Source organism: Equus przewalskii, chromosome 10, assembly GCF_037783145.1.
Source record: "Equus przewalskii isolate Varuska chromosome 10, EquPr2, whole genome shotgun sequence".
NCBI lineage: Eukaryota > Metazoa > Chordata > Mammalia > Perissodactyla > Equidae > Equus > Equus przewalskii.
In genome coordinates, this window is record NC_091840.1 from 43,229,989 (window position 1) to 43,256,625 (window position 26,637).

Sequence of the window (26,637 nt, forward strand, 5' to 3'; positions counted from 1 at the left end):
TTGTTCTAAGGTGGGCTCAAGAAGGCACTGTGCCTGGTCCCTCCACCTGTCTCAGTGGCCTGGTTGGGGGAGGCATGCCCCGCTTCCAAGGCAGTTACTATCCTTAGCTCACCCCAGGAGGTAGTATTTAGTTTCATTTTACAGGTGAGTGGTTTGAGAAACCAGAAAATTTAAGCAATTTGCCTAAGGTAAGGTCAGACAGTTAATAAGGTGGAATTGGAACTCAGGCCCATCATTCCAGTCCTTCCTCCCTCCAAGCACTGGGCCGACCCTCTAGGTCCTTCCAGCTCTTGCAATAGGCGGCCCCAGAGCCAATTTCACTTTTACCACAGCGTCTGCAGGAACCTTTCTGGAAGAACCTCTCTACTCTGGAGTTATTCAGGAAGGAGCCGAAGGAGCCGGTCTCTGGAATCAGTCTCTTGTCCTGGGGAGACCACATAGGGTGAAGTTGAGGAGCTGCCACCTGCTGCTTTTTCTACCCAGCCCCTCTCTGGTCCTTGCAGAGGACAGCGTATGGGGGGAATGGGGGCGTATGGGGGGAATGGGGGGAGGGGGCTGTCCTTAGTGGACATTCTCCTTCCAATGTTAAGTGTAGAAGATGGAGCTTAGTTAGAAGATGGAGCTTAGTTTTTTTTTTTTTTTTTTTTGAGGAAGATTAGCCCTGAGCTAACTACTGCCAGTCCTCTTCTTTTTTGCTGAGGAAGACTGGCCCTGAGCTAACATCATGCCCATCTTCCTCTGCTTTATATGTGGGACGCCTACCACAGCATGGCGTGCCAAGCGGTGCCATGTCCGCACCCAGGATCCGAACCGGCAAACCCCAAGCCGCTGAGAAGCGGAACGTGCGACCTTAACCGCTGCGCCACCGGGCTGGCCCCAAGGCGCTTAGTTTTCTCAGAGGGAAGGGAAGACTCCTGCATAATATTTCAGGTGCCGGACCCCTGGTTGTTCCAATGACCCTTGGGACCAATGCCTCGCACCTTTCTTAGAAGTCCCCTCCATCATTTACTCTTTTCTTGGAATCTAGATCCCTCCTCTGGGACCAAAATTCAGTCTGAAGGCCACACCTTTCCGCACGGCCTGATGCTTTGAGGAAGGTCTGTTGCCCCCTCCCTCCCCAGAGAAAGGCAAAAGCCCAGCGGGTGGGGGTGCGCCCCAGACCACCTGGCGTGAGGACACTGCCTCCGTTCTGGCCAGGCCTGACTCCCTTCCCGCCCTGTCATGGGATCAAGGGGACAGCGCGGGACTCTCTCCGGCCACCCCCCACCCCCAGTTCCACGAGGCGGACTACAAGCCCCATGATGCCGCGGGGCCGAGCTATAACAAGCTCTGTCCGGGGCACCCGCGTCCCCCTCCTCTCTCCCCCCGCATCCCCGCATCCCTCGCCGGCCGCTCGGGCTGAGGGCCGGGCTATGCAGCTGCGGGGAGCCGGGGGCTGCGGGCGCGCGTCCCTGCGGCGGCGGCGGCGGCGGCGTCCCCGGGGCCCGCGCCCCGTGCGCCCCCGCGCCCGCTGCGGGCGTCTGCTCTCTCCGCCGAGCGGCGTCTTTGTGTGCGGGGGTGTGGGAGGCGAGGCGCGAGTCCGCGCCGCGCTGCCGAGTGCCCGCTCCCTCCCCGGGCGGGTGGGGGCCTCTCCGCGCCGCCCGCCGCCGCCGCCGCCTCGCGAGGACGCCCGCGGCCCGCGCCGCCCGCACCGCGCCGGGCGCGCCGCCCCCGCCCGCCGGCGCCGCTCGCACATGCCCGAGCCGCAGCCCTGCGAGCAGGCAGCGCCGGCCCCCCGCCCCGCGGCCCCGGGCCCCGGCTCCGGCGCCGTCCCTCCTCCCGGGCCGGGCGCCGCGGCCCCGGCATGAGGAGCGGGCGATGATCCCCGCCAACGCCTCCGCCAGGAAGGGGCCCGAGGGCAAGTACCCGCTGCACTACCTCGTGTGGCACAACCGCCACCGCGAGCTGGAGAAAGAGGTCCGCGCCGGCCAGGTAAGAGCGCCGTCGGGCGCCGCGGGGACCCCACGGCTGGGCACGCCCGCCCGGCGTGGGGAGGGGGCGCGGCGCGGGCTGTCCCGCCTCCCAGCGAGTTTGCAGCGCTTCTTTGTTCGCAGCCGCAGCTTTTGTGCTTGTTGACCGGGAGAGGGTGATGGGAGCGGCCCCCGCCCGCTCCCCTCCTGCCCGGACCGGCGGCCCACACGTGTTCCGGACCCTCCCAGGTTGGGGTAGGGGACTCTGTGCCCCTCCTCTGCCGGGGCAGGGAGGGCTGCAGGGAGGGGCTGCCGGCTCGGTCTGTGTTCCATGTGGTGGGAGAGTCCGCCCCACTCAGCCGAGCAGCGACACCTCCCGCGTGAGTGCGCGGAGGTGGGCAAGGCCTGCGTAAGGAGGGGGTCACAGGTCAAGGATCAGAGAATAGGCTGTGACACTCCCAGGCATGCCAGCCCCACCCAGTGCCCTCCACCCTCATGGTGAGCGCTTAATCTGTTTGCTCAGACTGGGCAGAGTGCCTGCATCCCTCAGACCCCAGCGGCGGCTCAGAAATGGAGAGGGGAGAGAGACCCTCTTGGGGAAACCCTGAAGGGCCTTGTCCAGGTGCTGAAAGGCGCTCTCCTGCCCTCTGGTGCTGGGTCCTGGCTTCTAGGCGCTGAGGCCCCTAGCCACTGGCCTCGGGAAGGATTTGAGGTTCTGCACACAGAGCGGGCTCCCTAGTTCCTGCTAGTCAGTAAGAACGGGTGGGTCAGCAAGCTTTGGCTGGGCGATGGCCTCCAAGAAGATCGGGTAAGGGATGGGATCTCCTGGCCTTTCTTCAGGACCAAGGCAGGCACTGGTCACAGGTAGCTCCCAACTCTGCCCTTGGCCCCCAGGCCACAGGTAGGCACTCGTGGCTTGGACAGCGTGGACAGAACGCCCTCTAGAATGGAGAAGCAGGAGCCAGAGCTGGACCCAGCCTGCCTTGGTTTGGCTCAGATTGAAGCCCACAGACTTGGCCCAGGTCTGAGACCCTGGGGTCATGGGCTGGGAGTGGTTCACGCAGGAGTTGTCCCCTTTGGGAATATGCCTTTTTAGGGCCATTTCCTGAGTCACAGGAAGTTCAGTTTGAGGAGCTGTCTGCTTCCCAAGGGAAGAGTGAGGTGGAGAGCAGGACATCACCAGACAGTGAGTGAGGTGAGCGTCAGAGTATGTCTCTGAAGTCCTCCGCTGAGCCCTCAGACCAGCACGGCACCCAGCTCTGCATAGCAGTCCCAGGAAACGTTGGGGTGACCTGAGCCTCCAAGCCTCTGGGCTGGTCGGGGTGTCCACGTCCATTCTACCTCCACTTACACAAGGATGCTCCAAGTTGCTCGTCAGACTGTGTCTCTGTTTATCCATCATAAAGGAAGTAGTTTTCAGCCATAGAGGCCTGGTAAAGGAAGTGAGGTCAGAGTGGTAGGTCCTGGGGGACAAAGATGAACAAACCAGGCACAGCCCCTGCCCTCAAGGACACCCCATTGTTGTGATGCGAGTGTGAACAGGGAGGTTCAGTGTGATGTGCAGGGTGCCAAGACACAGACAGCCCGTTCTCTTCTGGCCCTTCTTTGCTTTCCTCCCCTGAGGGCAAAAGAAGACGAGCCTCTGAGAGAGGTTACAGCCGGCAGGGTTTGAGTCTGATCTAAGGAACTTTCCGATGGGATGGTTGATGGTTGGTTGAAGGATCGTTAGGCAGAAGGCTAGTGGCTGAATCTCCAGAATGGCTCAGTTGCACTCCCTGGCCCAGGTGGGTGGTCTGTTTCTTGCAGAGATTGGAGAGAGGCAAAATGCCCTAGAAGAAAAGGCCGTTCACTCAGGCCTCTTGGATTGCTAGTACTCAGGTCAGCAGCCATCTTGCTGAGGGGGGGAGCACTGGAACCTGCTGCACGTGGGGGCAGTTGGGGCCGCTGAGTGTGTTCCTCTGTGCTCCCCTCAGGCTGCCACAGAAACCAGGCACCAGGTTCACCCCTGTCCCTACCCTCCCGTCCCCCTGCCCTGGTGTGTTAGTGTCTCCTCAAAATGGACACCGCCTGCCCTGATCCAGGCCAGGAGGAATATAGGGCACTGGCTGTGGTTAACCCTTGTTCAACCACAAAGGAGTCAGGCCGGTGCTCTCCTTGGCTCTGGGGGTGGCAAGAAGGGGAATGCCAATCAGACTCGGTGGCAGGGGCCCCGGACTGTATCCCAACTCCAGGACTGACCCAGACTGACGTTTGCATCCAAATGTGCACTGCTCGGTCCTCAGGGCATCGGGTTCCCAGGGAGAGCTGAGGGCGCCCAACCCAGCCATTTCCTGCAGGGGAGGGGCCTGGAGGCAGCCACCTCACATGGTAATGAAACCCCCTAGACTCCAGGCATTGCAGCTGGGGGTCCCTGACCTCTGGTCCTCTTGGCACCAACTGTCACAGCAAACAGCCAGGCTTTCCTCAAGCACACAGCAGCTGGGTTTCCCTGGTCTTCGCTTGGCATAGCTGCCTCTTCTTCCTTCCAAGAAAGCCCCGCAGAGGCCCTCCCGTGGGCAGGCTTGGCAATGCTGGCCAGCTGAGGAGGGGGATGGCATGGCAGGCTTCAGAGCAGGTTCGTGGGCTTTGCTCAGCCCCCCAGTAGCTCTTTGGGGGGCGGGAAGCAGGGGGTGGCGGGTGGATGGGAAGTGCTCATCAGGTGTTTTTTGGGGAAAGGAAGGCTTCATGGCCACCTCTAGCTGGCACCCAACAGTACAAAGGTTGCTGCTGCCCTGCTTCCTGCCATTCAGGTGCCTGCCAGGTTGGGAAGGACGGGGGGTTGTAGGCCAGTGATGTGCCCTTACCCCCTTGGCTGGCGAGGCTCCGGTTCTGGAGTCACGAGTCCCTGGTGTTCCCTGTGGTGGGAGGTGGAAGTTAGACTGTAAAGCTCCCTGTGGGAAGACGGAGGGGGACAGGAGTCTTCCCCTGGCAACAGGCACTCTGGAGGGGCCAGACTGTGGTCCCAGGGGCTACCTCGCCATGGCCCTCCTTCCTCCTTTTCCCAGTTCCTCCTTCTGACCTAGAGATGACATGGGATTGTGGGGCCCCTGGATGCTCAGACAGAGGCTGCCGCACCCACAGTACCTGTTGTGTCCAGGAGCACCTGTGATCTCCTTTCTCCCTAAAGTGGGCAGTCCCCGGTATGGGCTGTCACCACAGCTGGTGAGTTGGGAATCTCAGGAGAGAGATCCACAAATCCCAGAAACCAAAAATCAATGTGTCTGGGATGAGGGGGAGGGGCTACGTGGGGCAGGATGGAGGGGGCGGGTGGAGGGAGAGTCTGCCTGCTACCCCCACCTGCCCACCTCAGCTTGGGGAACCATCCTGCCTCTCTCCCCCTTAGCTCAGGCGTACCTGGCCCTACACCTCACATCGGGTGGAAGAGCTGAGAAGCAGTGACCAGTGACCACACCAGACTCTGGCTGTTCTCCCTGGGGCTGGAGGAGGGAGGAGGGCAGGGAAGGGAGAGAAGGCTTATTAGTATGCGAGGCCCCACCCTCTGGGCCCCTTGCCTTCTCTCTCCAGCCCCCAGGCTTAGTCTGTACATTTGGTACGTCCTTGTAAGATTTTACCTACAAAAGGATTCTGCTAGTGCTAAAAAAGCTTGAAAAATACCCCACTAGTGCATGTGGGTTCAGGAGGTATGCATGTGCAAATGTGCTGGCAATGAACACGTGTGTTATACGTGAGTAGACCCCTGCAGAACCAGAGGGCAGCTGGGCGTGCATGTGCTTGTACACTTAGTGGTGCACATGTACTGTGAGTATGGAGGCAGGAGTATGAGTGTGTATCCTTATGGTACCTGTGTGTGTGTGTGTGTGTGTGTAGGTGTGTGCCTGAGTGGCAGCAAGGAGGCTCTGCCCAGGGAGCCCCAGCTCCTAAGCTCGAAGGACCCCTGCTTTTGACTCCAGCTGAGGCCTGCTGGGGTGCGGAGTTTCCGTTCTCTACAGGAGGAAGCCTGGGTGTTGGGTTTCATGGGAAACCTTTTCATTCCAGCAATTAAATGGCTGCAGAGGAAGTTAATGAATTCTCCCACCTGGGCCCAGGGCAAGGTGCCACTTCCACTGCAGGCTCTGCTTTGGGCGGATGGGGGAGCTTCTTCTCTGGGGCTTGGCTGGGTGTATGCAGGGCCCACCTCGGCCCTGGAAAACAGCAGTGCCCTGGGGACGCTAGGGAGGGCTGTCGGGAGAGCTCCTGAGGAGTGGGGGTGGAGAGGGGCACCCCTGCTCAGCAGGCAGTGCCAGCATCTCTCTGGAACCTAGAGCTGAGGCACCTGAGGGGGAGGTGGCAGGCAGCATCTGGCGCCCTGGGGCCGGGCGGGGTGCCCTGCCAGCTCCCCGGGGCCTTGTTAGCAGCAGCAGCAGCAGCATGTGGGGCAGGGCTGGTGGGAGGCATGGATGGTTCATCTGCAGCCCCCTGGGAAGGCCTCCTCCTGACTTCCCCAGCTAGCCCAGGGTCTGTGGATCCTCCACCACTCCCACCCCAGGGCTTACGACCCCAGTGGGGACAGACCCCAAGGGGCCCAGGCCAACTCATAATAGGCAAAGAGTAAACAGTGCTCCCCTCCTCTGGGGAGCTGGTGTAGGGGAGCTGCAGGGCAGCGGCTCGCGTCTCCAAGCCCGGCTCAGAGGGCCACAGGGGCCAGGCTCACTTTTCTTTTGAGGCTCCTAGTATATTTAAAGATGGAGAAATGCCAGCACAGAGTTATAAAAGTTATATGAATAATTTAAATTATTTAAAATATTTTATTTTTGACAAAGGAGTTCGGATTCATGTTTTAAAATATTTACCTTTGGCTAGAAGGCTTATAGCGAGAAGCAGCAGTCCCCGCTCTTCCTGTCCGTACCTCACCATCTCTTTGCCCAGAGGCGACCACTTTGAACTCTAGGCTGTTTTGTTATTTCCCTCCATAATTATAAACAGCATACTTCTACAGCTATTTATTGGTTTATCAGTTTTACACTTTATTGCTTCCCCCCCCATGCCCCTTAAATATAGTCATCTATGCGTTTGTTTGACAAATATTTCTTAAGCACCGGTTACGTGCCTGGCGTTGTCTAGGGACTGGAGGTATAGCACTGAAGAGAACGGACAGGGACCCTCCCTTTGTGGGGCTTACCGCTAGATGAGGGAGACAATGAAAAACCAAACAAGCAATTTAACGTTGGACAAGAACTAAAAGCAGGATAAGGCGCAATAAATAGATAAATAGCAGCTGTCATTTAAGATGGGTTGTCAGGGCAGTTCTTTGTAAGGAGGTGACATTTGAGCAGTGATCTGAGTGAAGTGGCTCTCCAGGGTATCCAGGAGAAGGTGGTTCCAGGGAAGGCCGCTGTGTGGGAGTGGCATTTGGAGCAGAGGTGGGAGGCCGCATGAGTTCAAAGAGTCGTCCAGGGCTGTCGGATTCTATTCTAAACAGGATGGGAAGCCACAAGAAGGTTTTGAGGTAACAAGCGTCAGGACTGACAAACATTTCACAGGATGATGGTCCCCACAATGGGCTATGTGGAGAATAGATCTAAGGAGCCAAGAGAGGCGTGAAGGGACCAGTGAGGAGGCCACGGGGACACCAGGTGAGAGATGGCGTGGCTACCGACGCCCAGGATGGTAGCCTGAGGTGATGGAAACTAAGAAGACTCTGGATCTATTTTGAAGGTCAGGTTTTGCTGATGGATTAGATTTGGAAGGTGAAAGGAGAGGAAGAGAGGAAAACAGTTCCAACGTTTTTCACCTGAAAAGGGAGTGAATTGAGGTACTGTTTACTGTGGTGGGAGGACTGGGCAGATGCAGCTGTCCAGGATCGGCTGGAGTGAAGGAAGCGAGGGGAAGAGGAGAGTGTCTTGTAAAGAGATAACTCACATACCTATGCCGCATAAATTTAGCCCTACCCTCAGCCCATGTTTGCAGCTCTTCACTGCCTATGGGTCCTGTCCCCATGCTATTCTCTGAATAAAAGAGCACTACTGCCAGACCTTGAGAGTCCAAGAAGTCTTTCTTTCAACTCCTCGGCTCGCCGAGCCCGCATCAGTCATGATGTCCCACTTTGTTTCATGAAGTAAATTATTTTTTCATATTTTTCATAGGATATCTTCCCCCTAAAAAGTTTTCTTCTGTTTCCTGCATTGACAGTGTTCCCTCTGGGTTTTTAGCATCTATTTGCATGTTTTGGTCTCTTTCGAGTTGGCGATTTTCCTCAAATATCCCGTCACCCTTGGCTGTTGGGGCGAATCTAAGAATGGAGGTGAGGAGTTGCTGATGCACAGTGCCGCTGTAAGATGATTGGGTGGCAAGCTGGCCTGCCTGTGGTAGGATCCCCAAATGTCTGTACACAGAGGTCTTTGGTGCCTCTAGTTTCTCCAAGGAAGAATTCTCCAACCTCCTGCGAGCGGTAGGATGGGGCAGTGATGTGCATAGTCTGGCTGCCAGTGGTTGAGGACCTGAGGCTGAGAAGGGACCAGGCTTTCACTGTTTGCAGCCCCGTGACCTCACCCTCAGGTCAGTGTCCCGAATCCAGGTCGCGTTCGTAGGTTCTGGGCGTTAGGATGTATACTTATATTTTTGAAGGGCACCACCATTCAACCCACTATGATAGGTTTTTTTTTTTTTTAATATATATCAAATTTGGAAAAATTTTGGCTATTATTTCTTTAAATTTGTCTCCTTTTACCCACTTACTTACCCTATCCTCTGGGACTACAATTACACATATGTCAGAATGCCTTATAGTGTCTCACAGATTGCTGAGGCTCTTTGAATGTGTTTTTAGTACTTTTTTCCTCCTCTGTGCTTCAGCTTGTATAGTTCTGTTGCTATGTCTTCAAGTTCACTGATTTTTTTATTCTGTAGTGTCTAATCTTCTGTTAATGCCATCCAATGAATTTTTCATTTCAGATATTGTACTTATCTCCCATTTCTTTCCACATTGCATTCTTGTTTTTCTTTAAACTCCTGAGCATATCGAGCCATTCATCATCTTTATTATTTCTGAATATAATGTGTTTCTATTAAATGACTTTTCTCCTAATTATGAGTCACATTTTCCTACTTCTTTGCATGTCTAGTAATTTCTTTTTCCTTTTTTGGTGAAAAGGATTGGCCCTGAGCTAACGTCTGTTGCCGATCTTCCTCTTTTTGCTTGAGGAAGGTTGTCAATGAGCTTACGTCTGTGCTAATCTTCCCCTATTTTGTATGTGCGATGCTGCTACAGCATGGCTTGATGAGTGGTGTATAGGTCAGCACCCAGGATCTGAACCTGTGAACCCAGGGCCACCAAAGCAGAGCACGCAAACTTAACCACTATGCCACTGGGCTGGCCCCAAATGTCTAGTAATTTTTTTTTTTTTGAGGAAGAGTAGTCCGAAGCTAACATCTGCCACCAATCCTCCTCTTTTTGCTGAGGAAGATTGGCCCTGAAATACAGCCGTGCCCATCTTCCTCTACTTTATATGTGGGATGCCCACACAGCACGGCTTGATAAGTGGTGTGTAGGTCCGTGCCTGGGATCTGAACTGGTAAACCCTGGGCTGCCAAAGTGGAGCACAAACTTAACCACTATGCCACCGGGCTGGCCCCAAATGTCTAGTAATTTTTAACTGGATGTTGGATATTGTAAATCTTGTGATGTTAAGCATCTGGATTTTTTGTCTTTCTTTAAAGAGTGTTAGGCTTTGTTCTGGCAGACTAAGTTAAATTACTGGCAAATCAGCTTGATCCTTTTGAGTTAGTTTTTCATCTTTATTAGATTGGGTCTAGGTGAGCCTTTTTTGCAGGGATAGTTCAGCCCTCCTACTGAGACCTTCTCAGGTCTCTGTCGAATACCCTGGGGAAACAACAAGCACTCTCCACTCCAGCAGGTCGGAGCTTGAATGCGTCCCTGCCCTGGGTGAGCCCTGAGAATTTGTCAGCTTTTTGCTTCTTTCTGCCTGGTCTTGTTGATTTAGCATTCAGCAAAGATGCAAAGGTACCCCATGCAGATTCCTGGAGCTCTTTTTTGTTTTTTTGCATAGCTCCCTCCTTCCTGGAACTCTGCCCTGCAACTTGTAGCTATGTCAGCCTCCCTTATCCCCTGTCTCTATGTGCTCCACCCCTCAGTAGACTACACACTCTGCTGGGGATTCCCCTCCCTGAATTGCAGTCTGGAATGTTCCTCCAGGTAGAAATCCAGGCAATCACAGGGCCCACCTCATTTGTTTCTCTTACTTCAGGGATCACAGTCCTGGTCTACTTGTTGCCTAGTGTCTGAAAACAGTTATTTCATATATTTTGAAACAACAGTTTTCTCTGTTTATGGCAGAAGGGTATTTCAGTTACCTCATCATGGTTGGAGTAGAAGCCTGTTCCTGGCATTTTAATCAAGCCTTGGGAAGGAGAGGAGTTACGTGCATGTGGTCAGTTCATTAAATTAACTAGAAGTCCTAGCCTCCTGAAATATATTTAAATATTTATGTTGAACAAACATATGCTTTTATCACCCAACAAAAATCTCATACAATGTAGTCATGCTATTTTTTATAACATTTGTAAAAAATGTTAATACATCACGTCCCACGGGCACAGGATGTGGGTTTGAAGTTGTACCATGAATATGTTCTTTCATTCCTATCATTGTATTGCTGCAACTTTTGCTAAGCCTCACTCACTGGTAATGTCAATGACCTAAATTGGTGGCCCTTCCTGAAGGTGTGGTCTTGGACCCCTAGGTTAGGTCCTGTCTCCGGTGCCATCCTAGGCCAACAGCCTCATTCGACCATCCTTCGGCCCCAGGCTTCCTCTTCACAGGCAGCCCACTGGGTCTTGGAGGGGTGAACCCACGTGGTTGCTGCCTGGTTGGAGTCTCTTGGGCTCAGATAGGCTGCCTCAGAAGTGACAAGGTCTCCGTCCTCACCTCCTTCTCCAGGTGGACATCGAGCAGCTGGATCCCCGTGGGCGGACTCCCCTGCACCTAGCCACCACCCTGGGGCACCTCGAGTGTGCCCGTGTGCTCCTGGCACACGGGGCAGACGTGGGCAGGGAGAATCGCAGCGGCTGGACAGGTGGGCACCTCTGCTCACCCTGGCCCCACAGCCAGGGGCTCCCCAGCATCAGAGTCCCTCCTCTGGTTGGCTGAAGGGAGCCCGTGGCAGGGTCCCGTGCTGTGACATTGCCTTCCCCTCCCCCAGTGCTTCAGGAGGCTGTGAGTACCCGGGACCTGGAGCTGGTGCAGCTGGTGCTGCGGTACCGGGACTACCAGCGCGTGGTGAAGCGGCTGGCGGGCATCCCCGTGCTCCTGGAGAAGCTGCGCAAGGTGAGGGCCAGCCCCTTAGCCTCCCACTGTAGCCCTTGAACCCTGTCTCTAGTGCAGGCTTAGCTACTCTCCTTCTCATCCTCCAGGCCCAGGACTTCTATGTGGAGATGAAGTGGGAGTTCACCAGCTGGGGTAAGAGGCACTGGGGGGCCTCACTGGGCACTCTCCCACCTCAGGGCCTTTGCACTTGCTGCCCCTCCTGCCTGGAGCACCCTTCCCATAGCTCTTCCTGTGGCTCCTTCTCATTGTTTAGTTCTCAGCTCAATGCCACCTCCTCAACTAGGCCTTTCCACGCTGCCTCAGACACTGTCTCGATTCCATTATTATTATTTCTTTCACTTTGTAATGGTTTGCTCATTTGTTTGTTTGTTACCTGCCACCCCTTGCTAGAAGGTAAGCTCCAAGAGGGCAGGGGTCCTGTCTTGTTCAGTGTTGTGTCCCCACTGACTGGAATAGTGCCTGGCACACAGTAGGTGTTCAGTAAATATTTGTTGGAGGACTGATGAAAGATTGAGTGAGTAAATTAACAAACGGTGGATGCTAGGGACTTGGTGATGGCTGCACATGCCTGTCCCCAGCCTCAGGTTGCTCACCCCTGAGTGACTGTAGTCTACAGTTGTGTAGGGGGAGGCGGGGGAGAGCTGCTCTCCCACCAGTTCCCTCACCCCTTCCCCGCCACACCACTGACCCTGATCCCCACACCCTGAGGTGGCCCAGGTCGGGTGGACCAGGCACACTGAAGCCACTTCTGGCCTTCCTTTCCGTCTAGTGCCCCTCGTGTCCAAGATCTGCCCTAGCGACACCTACAAAGTGTGGAAGAGTGGGCAGAACCTACGGGTAGACACCACGCTCCTGGGCTTTGACCACATGACGTGGCAGCGAGGGAACCGCAGCTTTGTCTTCAGGGGCCAAGGTCAGGCAGGAGGGAGGTGGGGCAGGGCAGGGAGGCTGGGGACAGCCCCATGCCATCCCTGACTGCCCTGTGCTGTTCCGTGGCTGGCAGACACAAGTGCCGTGGTCATGGAGATTGACCATGACCGCCGGGTGGTGTACACGGAGACTCTGGCACTGGCCGGGCAGGACCGCGAGCTCCTGCTGGCTGCGGCCCAGCCCACCGAGGAGCAGGTGCTGAGCCGGCTCACCGCGCCCGTCGTCACCACACAGCTCGACACTAAGAACATTTCCTTTGAGAGGTGAGTGGGCATGGCCTTGATAGCCTGGAGCCAGTCCAGTGAGGCGCCCCCTTACCTGGACCACCCTGCCTCCCCAGGAACAAGACTGGCATCCTGGGCTGGCGCAGTGAGAAGACGGAGATGGTGAATGGGTATGAAGCCAAGGTGAGGCCACAGACCTGGCCACGCTCTTGCCTACAGTGAGCTGGGCAGGGGTTTCCTGACCACCCTTTCTCAGCCTTGGAGGTGCAGAAGCAATGCGGCATGGAGGGAAGGGCCTAGACTAAGAGGCAACCGATGAGACTGGCCCGAGTTTATTGAGCACTTATTATATTGTATTCATATTCAAGGCACTGTTCTGGCATTTTATATGCATCTATGTATGTATATACAACACGCACACGCATATATGTATATATATGTGTGTATATCACACACACACACACACACACACGCTCCTTTAATCCTTACAACAACCCTTTCAGGTAGGTCTATTATTATTCCCACTTCACAGATGTTTATTGAGCTCTTTCCATGGTATTGCATTTAATCCTCAAACAACTCCATGAAGTAGGGTATCGGCCCATTTTACGATGAGGAAACAGAGGCCTGGAGTGGCTCAGTGACCTGCACAAGGTCGCCCAGCTGTAAGTGACAGAGCCAAGGTTCAGCCCGTGGCTGCCTGACTCCAAGGCCAGGCCCTTACCCCTAAGAAGACTGTGTTGGTCACTCTGGGACCCCTACATCGCCCATGTGGACCACATGGTGCCGCCGATGAATGAAGGGACTAACAAACACTTGCAAGGTTCTGTTTTGTTGTTTCTTCCTGGAGGCCTTCCCTGGTTCTGGAGGCCGGGGAGGCCTCTGCTTTTTGTTCCCCCAGCCCTGTGTTCCCCCTACCTGAGCGTGTATCACACCGTGTTATAACTGTCCATTTTCTTGTCTCTTCAACTCAACTGTGAGCCTTAAGAGGGCAGGGATCATGTTTGGCCTTGCTTGTTCACCACTCTATCCCTGATGCCTGCCTCAGTGCCTGGCACATAAAGCCTCCTCACAAAATGTTTGTTGAATGAATAAGAGAACAAATGAATGACTTCATATATTTACTTGCCCAAAGTCCTGGAGTAAACAGGAGCAAGCAGCTCCCCAACCTTCCTTGCAAGAAGTGTTCATAGTGCCTCTGGGGGCAGGGGGTTGGGGTACCAGAGCTGTCTTTGAGCCCTTTCCTTATCTGTCTCCAGGTATATGGGGCATCCAACGTGGAGCTCATCACCCGGACACGGACAGAGCACCTTTCAGAACAGCACAAGGGCAAGGTCAAAGGTAATGAGGCCGAGGTAGATCGGGGAGATGTGAGGAACGAGCTCCCACTTGAGCGCCTCCATTGGATTTCCTCTGACATCCTAGCGAGAGCCAGGATAGCTTATTTAGGCAAATCGGTTTCAATTCAAGTGCCAAATCCTAATGATTGATAGTGGCTGCCTGGAGTGTTGCTAAGAAGATTCTAAGGCATTTGGGCTCAATGGGAAGGAATGCTACAATTGATTACTAATGTCTGCATTGGATTTTGGAGGGAGTAGAAATGCTGTGTATACTATTTATTGGCCATTCTAGTCTAGTGGGACATGCCCTAGGCAGAAAGTCAGGGGGCCCTGCCACTGATTCTCTGTGCCTGTTGATACCACATCTGACTCTCTGGGCATCAGTCAGTCTGTCTAGAGTGGAAAGACATAACTCCTACCTCACAAGGGAACAAAATGAAGTCGTTAATATGGAAGTGCCTGAAGGAAAACCCACACATACACCTGCATATCCCAAAACTGCTTATCAAACGCAGGTATTTTTTGTCCAGTGTCACCAACCTGGAGAGTGACACTTTTGGAAGTTTCTCCTGAGCTCCAGGCCTACTTTTATAAGCTGTGCTTATAGTGTCCCTGGTCCCTGCCCCTTGGAGTCCTGAACCCCCTTTAGATGAAGGTTTCTGGGTGTGTGGTGTGAGTGAGCAATCTCCCCTCCCCCCCCCCCCAGGAACCAGCCTCCTCCCTAGGTCTTAGGCGCTGTCACTTCTGAGGGCTGCAGTGTCCTCTGAGATGCCACATTTCTTGTAGGCTGTAAGACACCTCTGCAGTCCTTCCTGGGAATTGCTGAGCAGCATGGGGGCCCCCAAAACGGGGTGAGTGTGTGCCAGGGGCTCCCCTATGTGGAAGGGTGTGGATGTGGCTCAGGAGGAGGCCTGGGAGGCCTCCTGCTTAGCGTGGCCTGTGTGGACCTCCTTTACACAATGCCCAAGGCCCCGTCAGCTCCACAGCAGCAGGGGGGACAGCTCTGGGGCCCAGAATCCCAAACGGTTGGACTGGCATCAGGAACTGAGAAGGGCTCCTGGGCCCCTCCCCGTGTGGTACAGACCCTGATCACTCAGACTCTGAGCCAAGCCAACCCCACTGCCATCACCGCAGAAGAGTACTTCAACCCCAACTTTGAGCTTGGCAACCGTGACATGGGCCGCCCCATGGAACTGACCACCAAGACACAGAAGTGAGGCCCCCTGCTGGTGCTGGGGAGGGCTGGATCGGGCAGGGCAGGGGGTCAGGGGCTCCAGAGGTGCTGGGAGGCCATAGCTTCTACAATGTCCCTTACCCCTTGGGATCTGGTGGGGGCAGGTTCAAGGCCAAGCTGTGGCTGTGTGAGGAGCATCCCCTGTCCCTGTGTGAGCAGGTGGCCCCCATCATTGACCTCATGGCCGTCAGCAATGCGCTTTTCGCCAAGCTCCGGGACTTCATTACCCTGCGCCTGCCTCCAGGCTTCCCTGTCAAGATTGGTGAGACCCCACCTCCGTTTCCTTTCAGCCCCAGTTGGGGGTGGGGTGGGGGTGGGGCTTAGATGAGGTAAAGGGGGAGTTCTAAGGTGTGAGGGGGTGGGTAGTGGCGCCTGATGGTTTCCTTATCCTCAGAAATCCCGATCTTCCACATCCTCAACGCCCGCATCACCTTCGGGAACCTCAATGGCTGCGACGAGCCGGTGCCGTCGGTGCGAGGCAGCCCCAGCAGCGAGACCCCTTCTCCGGGCAGCGACTCGTCCAGTGTCAGCAGCTCCAGTTCCACGAGTGAGCCGCTGCCCCTCTCCGAGCCCGCCCTCCCCTGCCCTCCCCTACACAGCAGAGCGCTCGCCGGGGCAGGGGGGAGGCCCAAGGGGTGGGCCCGGCCCCGTCTGACCCCCAGCCCGGCACCCTCAGCCTCGTGCCGCGGCTGCGAGATCTCCCCCGCCTTGTTCGAGGCCCCGCGCGGCTACAGCGTGCTGGGCGGCCAGCGGGAGGCGGCGACCCGCGATGACGATGACGACTTGCTGCAGTTCGCCATCCAGCAGAGCCTGCTTGAGGCAGGCAGTGAGTACGACCAGGTGCGTCCCCGTGGCCGCTCCGGCCTCCAGACTGTGGGCCGTCCTAGCTAACTGGCCCGCGCCCCCTCCCTCCAGGTCACCATCTGGGAGGCGCTAACCAACAGCAAGCCGGGTACTCACCCCATGTCCTGCGAGAGTCGCCGACAGGACAGGTCAGTGCCTGCCAGTCCTGAGAGAGTTTGGAGACGCCTATCTCCCTCCCCCCCACGCCCCTACATATGCACAGAGTACTGTCATAGTGGGTGAGGACAGTGCCAACTGAGCAGCCCCTCTTGGCCCAGAGAAACTGTGGTGCCCTGTTAACAAGAGGGCTTCTACCACCACCCTTTCCTGACTCGGTGGGTGAGCAGCTCTCCAAAAGTGGCCACGGAGTAGGGTCCAGGCCTCTTGGTCGTCAGACCCTTACCAAGCCGGGTGTGGGGCTGGGGTTCTAGAAGATACCCACATACTCTGGGCAGCCGTCTACTGGGAGGATGAGTTTTGTAGGGGCTGGGATCTGCCACAACAGGCTGGGAGTCAGGGAGGTGACGCGGGACTCATGGCCTCCACTGGAGGGTGGCGAGGGGCGCTCCGTCCTGGGGCCTCCACGCTGTCTCCCGGCCCCGCTTATGGGCAGGTGCGCCCCGGAGCCCGCGACGTATCTTACCCGCCCCCAGGAGCACCCCGCCCACGCCGCAGCGCCAGCCCGCGCCCCCAGCCGCCCTGGCGACGGTCCCCAGCCCGCGGCCCAGCCCCGGCTCAGGCCCAGGCGGCCACGCGTTCCGGAGCTACGACGAGCAGCTGCGGCTGGCCATGGAGCTGTCGGCGCAGGAGCAGGAGGAGCGGCGGCGGCGCGCGCGCCAGGAGGAGGAGGAGCTGGAGCGCATCCTGCGGCTGTCGCTGACGGAGCAGTAGCGCCTACTGCCGGGCCCCTCAGCCACGCCACGCGTGCCCGGCCCGGGAGCCAGATCCGCCCCGGCCCGCGCGCCCGCCGAGCTGCGGCTGGAGACTGGAGCGGCCGCCTCGGGGACTTAGCGGCGTCCCAGGCACCAGAGGGGGAGGGCTTTGGCACGGCCGCGGGGTACCTTTCCGGGCCAGGGCCCTGGAGGCAGCTGGCACGGCCCGGTCCCCCTGCTTTGCTGTATCCTGACCCCCACTCCTCTTCCCTGGGCTCTGACCTGTCCAAGGGCGGAGCCAGGCGGTCCTGAGGAGGGAGATGGGTCCTTACAGGAGCACTGTCCCCATCCCTTGCTCCTTCTGGCCGGTCCTCCTTTCTGCTCACTGACCCCACTCCAGGACACTGCCCGTGAAGCCTTTGCATCTCCGCTCTTCACCCCTGGGGGGCAGCTGAGCTCCCCACGTGCTGTGTTGCAGCTTGTCCCAGACACGAAGCAGCACGTCAAGGGCCCAGCCCCTCCCCAACCCCGGCATTTCAGCGTCAAGTGCACTTAGCGGGGTGCCCGGTTCCCCCAGCCCCCACACCCCTCCCGGGTCTCAGGGTGGTCCCAGCTTCTCTTTGGGCGGCCAGAGGTTTGGAGTCCCTATCCCACGTTTTTGTGATCTGGGAGGGTGCCCAAGGTGGCCCCCCGGACCTGGGCAAGGCCTGGCTCCCTCATGGTGTCTTTGTGGATGGGGGTAATACTGGGCTGGGGGCAAGCACTAGGCCCTACACTAGACAGGACACAGAGGGGTTGCCCAGGGCCCTGGCACCACCACCCATCCCTTCCCACCAGCTGCTGCTAGCCCTCTGTGGTTGTGCGTCCCACTTGCCCCAACCCAGGGGCTGACTCTAAAACCCTTCATCCAATGGTGCTAACCCCCGGCGCTCCCCTGCCCCACCCCACCCACCCAGAGAAGCACAGACCCCGCCAGGGGCAGGGGCCCACCGCACACCCTTGTCCGGGTTCTCTCGGACTGGCCTTCCTGGTTCAGCCAGTGAGGCTCAGAAGGGACACAAAAAGGATGAAAGAAAAGAACAAAGAGAAACTGTTCCTCTCACCCCCTTCCCTGATGCCAGGGGCACCAGACTGATTCTGAGGCACAAATAAAAGAGGCTTCAAACCCGAGGCTTTTCCTACCTAGCTTTACTGGGGAAGAACACTACAGACCTGCGGGTTGGAGGTTCCTTCTGAACCTCAGTGTGGAAAGGGCTCCAGGTAAGAGGATGCCTGGCGGGTCCTGAGCCCAGGGTTGCATTCGTCAGGCCCCCCGGGAGCCTGGAGGTAGCATTTGCAGAGGCTGGGGGTTTTACCCCCACCCTTCACCCCCACCCATGCAGGAGGCACAGACTGAGCGCTTAGTAAGATATTTCATTCGGTACGTGTTGTTTTCCTCCTAGAGTCAAGGCCACAGCAGAGGGCTAGGGGCTGTGTGTGTCTGTGTGTGTGTCTGTGTAGAGGAAGTGTGTGAACCTGCTTCCTCATGCCAGTTCTCTCGTTAGTTCTCCGGCGGGGGTGCCGCGAGGACGCCGCCCTCTCCCCTGCGGATGGAAAGAAGAGCCCTCTGCTATAGACTGCTGGGTTTAGCCAAGGGGTCCGGTTCTACAGCCAACGGCTTGTGTATGTCTGGAGGACTGAGGTGACGCACGTCCGGTTTACCACTCGGGGTGGTGGAGTCAAGTGAGCTGATTAGAGGGAGAAGCGTTGTAATTTTCCCCAGCCAGGCTGGGGAGACCCGTCAAATCGCCACCCCTTTGAGGTCAAGCCCAAGCTCCCCAATATCCCCAAGCATCGCGCTAATACTAAGCACTTCCCCTGCCCTGGCTGGGGGACAGAGGGAACCCCGCCTCGCCGTGCAGCACCATTGCTGAGGCCTCGTCACCCCGGGCCTCCCAAGGCCAGCTCCTGCCGAGTCCCGGATGAGGAACACAGCCTGGCAGGCGCCAGACGGACGCGAGTCTCCGCGACGCTCCGTTCGTCCAGGACTCCCGCGAGGGGCGCAGTTCCCTTCCCAGTCCCGCCCCTGGCCCCAGCCCAGAGAGGCGGGGTCCGGAGCTCCGGACCAAAAGTCGGGACAGGGCCGAGACCGTGCGCCCGGCCCGGCCTTGCCCCCCGGCGCGCCGCGCTAGTCCGTGCCGTCCACCAGCTCGCACAGCATGTTCTCCAAAGCCGTGATGCGCCGCTCCTGGGCCTGCACCTGCTCGCGAAGGGCCTTGATCTCCTCCAGCAGCGTCTCCAGGGTGTGCTGCTGCTGGGGCGCGGAGCACAGAAGAGGCGGTGTCGGGCATGGGGCGGTATGGGGATGTGTAGACTCGGCTGGGTGGAGCCAGGTCGGATCTTACCGACAAGGGGGCGTCGCTGGCCGACTGGCTGCGGCGGGGCCCAGAGGGCGGGCGCACGTCCAGGATGTTGCGCTTGGTGACCCGGAGCTCGCGGTGCTTGGGGGGCACGTAACCGTCCCTCAGCGAGATGAGCACGGGTTCGGCGTCCTGGCCTGAGAGCCATTCGTCCGCTTCTAGGGCCGGCTCGGGGCCCGGAGTATCTGGATATAGGTCGTCCTGGAACAAGTCTGACTGCGGGGTTGGGGGGACAGGAGGACGAGTGTCAGCAGGGTGCCGGGCCTGCTCCGCTCCCTTCCGCCCACCTCGGAGCCCTGCCCAACCTCTCTCCTGGCCCCTCACCTTTCGGGGCACAGTCATGATGATGGGTTCACACTTTCTTTCGTGCAACTTGTAGAACCTATAAGGGAGCGGGGTCAGCAACCCCGCAGGCTCCCACCCCCTTAACTTCTGCCTGGGACCAAGGGGCGAGAGGCCCTCACTTGCTGAGCGCCTACCATGCATTGCACTTTAAACATATTATTGGTTCGGCTGGTAAAACACTTCTGATGGGGTGTTTATCATCATTTTACAGATGAGAAAACTTAAGTTCAGAGAATGTCAAGCTAGTTAGCGCCGGGGCTGGCACTGGAAACAAGCCTGTTGGACACCCCCTCCCCAAGGCTCTCTTTTCCAAGGATGACGCTAATGGGGAAGCCCCGGTGTCTTCCCCGATGGGAAGTGGGGACAGAGGCAGGTATGTGGGAAGGACAAAGGCTGCTGACCTGGCGATCTCACACTTGCTGACATCCAGTCCCCGCTTGGGCATGAATCCCATGCCTCTCTGCGGCTCCTTGCTGCTGAACGTGTTCAGGTAGTGCACGAAGGGTGGTTCGTCGGTAATCTCAAAGTACCGAATGCTGCTGTCGCCCTGCAAAACCAGTGGGTTCAGAGACCCGCTGGGTGGGGCCCTCCACATCTCGTCCAGCCCCCTGTTCTCGCCTCCCGGCCGCGAGCACCTTGCCGCATAGGTAGACGATGCTGGAGTCGGGATCGTAGAAGGGCAGTAGGACCCCGTTGCTTGTGTCCATCTCCTGCAGTGCCACTGGCTCCTCGAAGTTGTTCTGCCCGAGCACAGGAGGCGTGACCAGTCCTGACCTGTCCTCTGTGCCACTTCTGGATCCCCTGAAGCCCCTTAACGCTTCCTGCCCGCCCCAAACCCCATGCGTTCCCAAGACAGCTCTGGTGAACGGAACTGCAGGCCCCGCCCCTGGACACATCGCTCCCAGTCCCCCGCACATATACCCCCTGCTTCGCCGCATGCAGTCACAGCAAACCACCCCCAGGGACTCGGCATCACCAGGCGGGGGCGCCAGCGTGGGCTCCTTCGGGCGACGCAGCAAAACTGGGCAGAGGGGTGGGTGTGGGGATGGCAGGTGCTGCAAAGGGGGCAGCAGCCTCCAGCCCTGTCCAGGTGGGCATGCCCTGCGGGTGGGGGGCGCCTGGCCCCTCTCCCGTGATGCCAGTCCCCGGGGCACACACCCCAAGCTTCCAGCTGCGTTACCGGGTCCCACAGGCCCAGCTCTCGCTGGCTCATGCGGGTGAAGCCCGTGGTGAAGATATGACCCTGGCGCGTGAAGACCGCCCGCATGGGCCTCATTCCCTCGTGGGCCGCAAACCTCTCCTGAGGGTAGGGGGGAGACAGGGAGAGGCGTCACCCCGCTGCCTGCCCTGAGGATCCTGGCGGGCTGAGCAACCAGCTTGCTGACTTGGGTGTGGGGCGCAAGGGTGGGAAGGGAGACAAAAGGGAGCCTAAGTACTCAGCTTCCTGGGGGGGCCTTGGCTGGCCCCAGGCCTGGAGAACGTCCAGATCCCGAGCCCTTAAGCGCCCTCAGAGGCTGATCCCTAGAGCAGGGGACGTCTGCTGGCTCCCCGGGGTCGCAGCGAGGCTTTTCCCAGACGGGAGCTCCCCGCTCCGCTTCAGCCCTCTTGGGCACGGGCCACGGCCTGGGAGGGCGCTCCTGGCTGACCCAGCGAAGGAGCGAGCGCGCGCGCCCGGCGCGCCCGGCGCGGCCTGGCCTACCGGGTCCCAGAGCGCGAGTTGCCGCTCACTCATCCTGCTGAAGCCGGTGCTGAGTAGCTTCCCGTCTGCGGTGAAGACCGCCCGCAGCGGGCGGGCGCCCTCGTGAGGCCGGGCTCGCTCCTGCTCGCGGGGTTAGTGGGTTAGAGCCCCTGCCCGGCCGCGCTCGACGCGCGCACTCGGCGCATACATGCACGTGCCCCGCGCACCCCGCACCCCGCGTTAGACGGAGGCTAGTGAGGCAGACGCCGCCGCCCTCCCAGGGCACCCAGCGCGAGAGGTGCCCCCTATCCCTGCCCAGCGCGTCAATTAGGGCGGAAAGGGAACTGCCCGTGAGCCAGCGACAGGCCCCGGACCCTGGGAGATGGCGCTGGGTGCCGGCTGAGAGGAGAAGGGGTCCGAGAGCTCAGGTTTCATGCAGGTTCGTGGGGGAGAATAGGGTTTGCAGCTTCTCCTCTCCTCACTCACAAATAGAGGAGCCCGCCTGTGAGTTTCTGAGATGCGTGGGGTGGAGGGGGGGGGAGTGGGGAGGGAAGAGGAGCGGGGCAAAGAAAAGCTGGGGGCTTCCTTAGGGTAGGGAGCTGTGGTTCCAGACACGGAGGGGGAGGATTGGTCTCTGCAGTTAGGGTGGAGGAGGTGAGAACTGGAACCGGGGGCTCAGAGGACTACGGGGACAGGGGCCTGACAGCTGGTCCCAGGAGTAAAGGCTGGGGAGCGGCCAGACCGGGCACTCACCGCCACCACCTGGCCCTTGCGGGGGTCAATAATGCGCAGGGTCTTGTCCTTGCAGGTGGTGGCTAGCAGGCTCCCATTGCTGTTCCAGCACACGCTGTGGATGACGTCAGGGTGCATGTCGTCGAGACTCAGGAGCACCTCCCCGGTGCCCACGTTCCAGATGATGATCACATTGTCACCACCTGCCCAGAGTGGCCAGGCAACGTCACCTGCGCCTTACCTTTCCAAACCCCTCCTCTATCCCCCACATCTACAGTAGGGACCCCTCCCCAGGCTGCCAGACCTGCACTGAGTAGGACATTTCGGGCAGTGGGGTGCCAGGAGAGGATGCCCACACGCTTCGAGTGGCCCTCCAGTGTGATGATGGGTTCTGTAATGTTGCGCACAGGGGTATAGTCTGGAATCTGCCACACCTGGGTAGGAGGAAAAGACGTAGGGTGGGTGGGATGAGGAGCCGGCTTTGTCCCTTCCCTCTACAACTCCCCTACCCACCCACCCCCAACCCTACTGGCTCTCTTGAATGGTAAAGGGTCAAATGCAGGGCAAGAGGTAATGGCGCCTGCCTGGGACAGAAGCAGCTGGGAGTCAGGAGGGGGCACTGCCAGCTTTCCAGAGACCTCCCTATTCACCCCTGCAGGGAGAGTTCAGAGCACTGCCCCCTGCTCTTCAGGCCCCAAGTTGGCCACGGCTATAATTAGTCCTAAGCAGTGCATCCTGGGAGGGGGTGAGCATGTAGCTAAAAATAGCCTGGGAGCTGGGCAGGGCAGGGCCTTGGGACCCAGCAGCTCCTCTACCACCTTCCCTAGCACAGGTGAGGCAGCCCTCCCTGCTTCCCCTGCCCAACGGCCCAGCAGCATCCGCCTGGCTCCTACCATGATGGTGGTGTCATCTGAGGCACTGGCGATGACGTTGTCATTGTGTGGGCACCAGTCGATGTCCAGCACAGGGGCAGTGTGCCCAGTGACCAGTGGGAAGTTCTTATCCACACGCCCTGTCTGGAGGGGTCAGAGAGGGAGATGTGGGGCCACTCTCCTGTGTGTTTTTTCTGGGGTGGGCAGCGGATTTGTTTACATCTCAGTTCTCCATCATCAGTTTTCTCTTTGCAGACCCCTCTCTGAATCTCCAACCCCTCCAGCCTACCTCCTGTACTTCACTGAAAGCAGATAGAGTTGAAGTCTTTTAATATTCGGGAATTAGACACAGAGAGGTAAGATGACTTAACCAAGGACACACAGCAAGATACAGGTAGAGCCAAGACTTGAACTTGCAGTCCAGTGCTCTTCCAAAAACACCTGCTTGGAGGAGGCTGTTCTTGGGCCTGTTCCCCCAGTTGGAATGTCTATGGGAAGCCCCTGGTGGAAGATGTCAAGGTGAGGTAATACGCAGCGCAGTACCCAACAGCCCTTTCCTAGCCGCCCTTGGCAGATCTCCCCCTTGTCACTGGCTGTACCTTGGAACCACAAGCAGCAGGCACTCCTGGTGCCTGCTATCCCCCAAGCTGTGCTAGGGCTCATCTATTTTTGGTCTTTATGGGCTGTTTGTAGGGGTTCTGAGGCCTTTCCTGGGGCTGGCATTGGCCCAGACGAGGTAGTAGGAGAGAGGGGTGGCCGGGTGGCATTGGAATGGCACTTGTCCTGGGGGCGGAGGTGGCTCCAGCTGAAATTCGAGCCCTTGGGATGGTGTCCTTGGATGGTGTCTGCATTGTCCTGGTGTGAGTCACTAGCTATTGTCAGGCCTCTTCCTGACCCTGCCACCTGTGGGGCCTCACCTAACAAGGTGTAGGGGCAGAATCCAGGTCAAGGTCATGCTTTGGGGTGGCCATCCTAGACATGGAGATGGCTGAGGGGCTTAAGGCTACTAGCGAAGGTGGAGGTCATTGCCTGGCCCTCATCCCTCGGTAGGGAGGGCTCTGGCCTTCTGTGTCAGGTCCCCCTGCCCTTTGCCTCACTGCAAGAACCAGAGTGCAGAAGTGGCCAGGGACTCATTGGATAGAGCTTGACCCTGTTCTCAGTGTGCTGCTCTGGGGTGTGATTTAATCAAATGGTTGCCCTGGGCTGAGGAGAGAGATCCCCACACCCAAAACATGAGGGGGTACAGCATTAGGAGAGAGAGGAACAGAATCTGGCCAGGTCTTGGCTCCACCGCTTCCCAGCTATCTCCATCACTCCCTCCTGGTCCCTCCTGGGAACAGGGTGCCGTGTGAAGAGGATGGACTAGGAGTGGGTGCGGGCCACCATGATGGTGCTGTTCTGGGAGGGGTGAGGGGACCTCCAGGTTGGTCCCTGAGGGCTTGGGGACAGGGAGCAGCCAATCCACACAAACTGCCCTCTTGATTGAGGACCAGAACTACGTGAGAACACAGGCTGTTGTAAGAGTCCCCAGGGGCCACAGCCATTGTCCTCCCGCCTGCGTGTTTCCCCTCATCCCTCACCTTGGCCAGAGGCAAGACGATAAAGGCACCTCCACCTCCAGCCTCCACAATAATGGCCAGGAATTTGGGGTTGACGGCACAGAAGGAGCTGTCCCAGGTGACCTTGGACACACGGATGTCCTCGTAGGCCTGGTCAGCCTTTGCTGCCTGCCCAAACACATGGCGGAACTTGCTCTGCCGAACCACGCGCCGGCTCATGTCTGGGGGCAGAGAGGGAGGATCTCAGTGCCCAGAAATGCCTTTGGTCCTTAGTCCTGTGAGCTGTGGGAGGGAGGAAGAGTAGGGGGCAGGGGGCAAGTGAGAAAGGTTATCTGGCCAGGAGTCAGGTATAAATTAATATAGAGTCTGGTCCTAGAAGCAGGGAGCTTTCTTCAAGATGACTAAAGTATGGAAAAATTCTTTGCCACCTATAGAGTGCTGCTTAATGCGAGGGGCTAGGATTTGGAGCCTGACTTCTCCTTAGAGACCCAGGCTGGAGCGACACTGGAGCCTGGCTGGGCCTGAAAGCTTTCTGGAAGTTAAAGTGGTTTGGGGAGGAGCCTCAGCGCCAGGCTGCTCTCCCACTGCCAGCCTTGGATGAGCATCTCTTCACGGAAGTGGTTTATCTCCCAGAGGCACCTTGTTCAGAATCAGAGGCCTTGGCTCAAGGCCAGCTGTGGGGCTAGGACTGCTGCCCCCCAACATCCTACACTCCTCATCTCTAGCATACTTCAGGCAGATGGGGTCTTGCTTTTTTCTAAAAATTTGCCAAGAAGTTCCTACTGTCAGCTAACCTGAGTCCTTCCTGCTACTGCTTTCATCAATTTCCTCCCATGTTGTTGGGGGACACCAGTGTAAGGTGGATCTCTTCTCCTTCCACTCCTCTCTGCACTGGCTTTCTCCAAGAGGCCCTGACCATGGTCTTCTGGCTTTCGCCTGCCTTACTTTGGTACTGCATCTCCTCTGGGTCCTCTCTCCTACTAAACTCTCCTAGGGTGGGGTCCTTGACGCCCGGCCAGGGCCAGATTTGAGGGAATGGGGAGGGTAAGGTTCCTTTTCTCCAGCCAGGCCTGCGCTGCGCTCTTCCCCAGAGGACGCGCCGAGCTTTCCCAAGCTCCAGCCACTGACTCCTGCTCCTCCCCAGCCCCAGGCATCCCTGTGCCCTTCACGGCACTTCTGCGGCCCCAGGCCTGAGGCCCGGCCTCCCCACACCCTCCTCCGCCTCCTGCCCCGGCATTGCGTTTATGCGAGACGAGGTGTCTGCGCCCTGTGGGCGCGCGGGCCGCTGTCCGGCCAAATATAGACACCAAGTCAGCCCCGCCGGGACAGAATTTGGCGGCCAGGGGGAGGGAGCGCAGACCTCTGCCCCCTCCAGAGACCCTGCCCGCTCCGCTGGCTGCAGGGGTGGCGGTGGTGGGGGGGGTGGTACCTGGTCCTGAGCAGGCCGAGGGGCGCTCACGCTGCGACTCCTCTGCGGAGGGGGCTGGGGTTGCGCCTGGGGCCCAGGGAGGCGTCAGGGCGCCGGAACTGCCTCTCCGGGTGTCGGCGGCGTCTGGGGCCCGGGTGTTCGGCTGAGCGCTCGGGCCGCTGCTTGCGGCTCTCCGGGGCCGGGCGCCGCTGCAGTCCCAGCTGCCGCTGCCATCAACCTGCGGAGGCGGGGCCTAGCCAGGGGGCGGGACTAGAGCTGCCCCGCCCCCTCCAGCGGCGGGAAAGTCGAGCGGTGCGGGCTCGGTGCGGCTGGGCCGCCGGCCTGGGAGAAGCGTGAAAAGTAATTGTGCCAGTGCGCACTGGGTGTGCGCTCTCCTTTCCCGCCCTCCGCGCCTCCCGGTGGGCTGAGGAGGCCCAGGTTCCCAGACCCAGAGCTGGGCGCTGAGAGAGGGAGCCGACAGCCGCGCAAGATCGGGTGCCTCCGCGCCGCATTCCTGCTGCAATCGCACTCCCAATTTAGCCCTTCCCGTCCGGCCGGGGCTGCGGGACTGCACGTCCAGACGCTCCTGGGGAGAGGTCCCGGAAGATGCTCTCGGGGAGTAGTCTCAGCCCTTGGATGAGGGCCTAGGATGGCACAGGGCAGCTGCGAGGGTACTCGACAGAGGGCTGTAAATGTTAGTTATTGTTGTTAATAGCGATAGCGACCACTTGAGAACCTAAAACGCTGGCACTGTGTTAGTCATTTCACCCCGTTAGAGAGGATTCCATTGAGCAGGTCAGAAAGCAGCCTGAAGACTGGTGGGGGGGCAGGGAGAAAAGTGAACCCACTTTAAACCCTTGGGAACACCAGGTTCAAGGAGAAGCGGCCGGCACAGGTCTTTGGCCAATCAAATTTCAGACGCCCAACCTG

General features: G+C 58.4%; 2 protein-coding genes across 18 annotated transcripts; one reads left to right on the forward strand and one right to left on the reverse strand.

The window, feature by feature from the left end:
- Positions 1 to 1,380: 1,380 nt before the first annotated feature.
- On the forward strand, positions 1,381 to 17,884 carry ANKRD13B (ankyrin repeat domain 13B). Of its 8 annotated transcripts, none has more exons than XM_070562816.1 (16): positions 1,759 to 1,971; positions 4,994 to 5,150; positions 10,885 to 11,020; positions 11,147 to 11,271; positions 11,358 to 11,403; positions 12,041 to 12,184; positions 12,275 to 12,464; positions 12,542 to 12,608; positions 13,685 to 13,766; positions 14,552 to 14,616; positions 14,848 to 14,978; positions 15,104 to 15,261; positions 15,394 to 15,546; positions 15,676 to 15,839; positions 15,915 to 15,991; positions 16,456 to 17,884. In XM_070562816.1, the coding sequence occupies exons 2-16, from the start codon at positions 5,019 to 5,021 to the stop codon at positions 17,024 to 17,026; spliced, it is 2,241 nt and encodes a 746-aa protein (XP_070418917.1). In that variant the 5' UTR covers positions 1,759 to 1,971; positions 4,994 to 5,018; the 3' UTR covers positions 17,027 to 17,884. The 8 variants fall into 8 exon arrangements, 6 of the variants coding, with proteins under 6 accessions (XP_008534968.1, XP_008534970.1, XP_070418917.1 ...); XM_008536747.2 differs by having other exon boundaries at positions 16,496 to 17,884; XR_011523557.1 differs by having other exon boundaries at positions 1,833 to 1,971; positions 15,159 to 15,261; positions 16,496 to 17,884.
- CORO6 (coronin 6) lies at positions 17,885 to 26,587 on the reverse strand. Of its 10 annotated transcripts, none has more exons than XR_011523559.1 (12): positions 25,729 to 26,269; positions 24,321 to 24,581; positions 22,762 to 22,884; positions 22,173 to 22,302; positions 21,890 to 22,071; positions 21,158 to 21,277; positions 20,380 to 20,758; positions 20,094 to 20,198; positions 19,860 to 20,005; positions 19,438 to 19,495; positions 19,099 to 19,329; positions 17,885 to 19,004 (listed from the first exon to the last, which is right to left on the reverse strand). XR_011523559.1 is itself a non-coding variant. In XM_070562832.1 (12 exons), exons 2-12 carry the CDS (start codon positions 24,516 to 24,518, stop codon positions 18,882 to 18,884), a joined length of 1,536 nt encoding a protein of 511 aa, XP_070418933.1. In that variant the 5' UTR covers positions 24,519 to 24,581; positions 25,729 to 26,269; the 3' UTR covers positions 17,885 to 18,881. The 10 variants fall into 10 exon arrangements, 8 of the variants coding, with proteins under 8 accessions (XP_070418933.1, XP_070418931.1, XP_070418934.1 ...); XR_011523560.1 differs by having other exon boundaries at positions 17,885 to 19,007; XM_070562832.1 differs by having other exon boundaries at positions 20,639 to 20,758.
- Between the last annotated feature and the right edge of the window lie 50 nt (positions 26,588 to 26,637).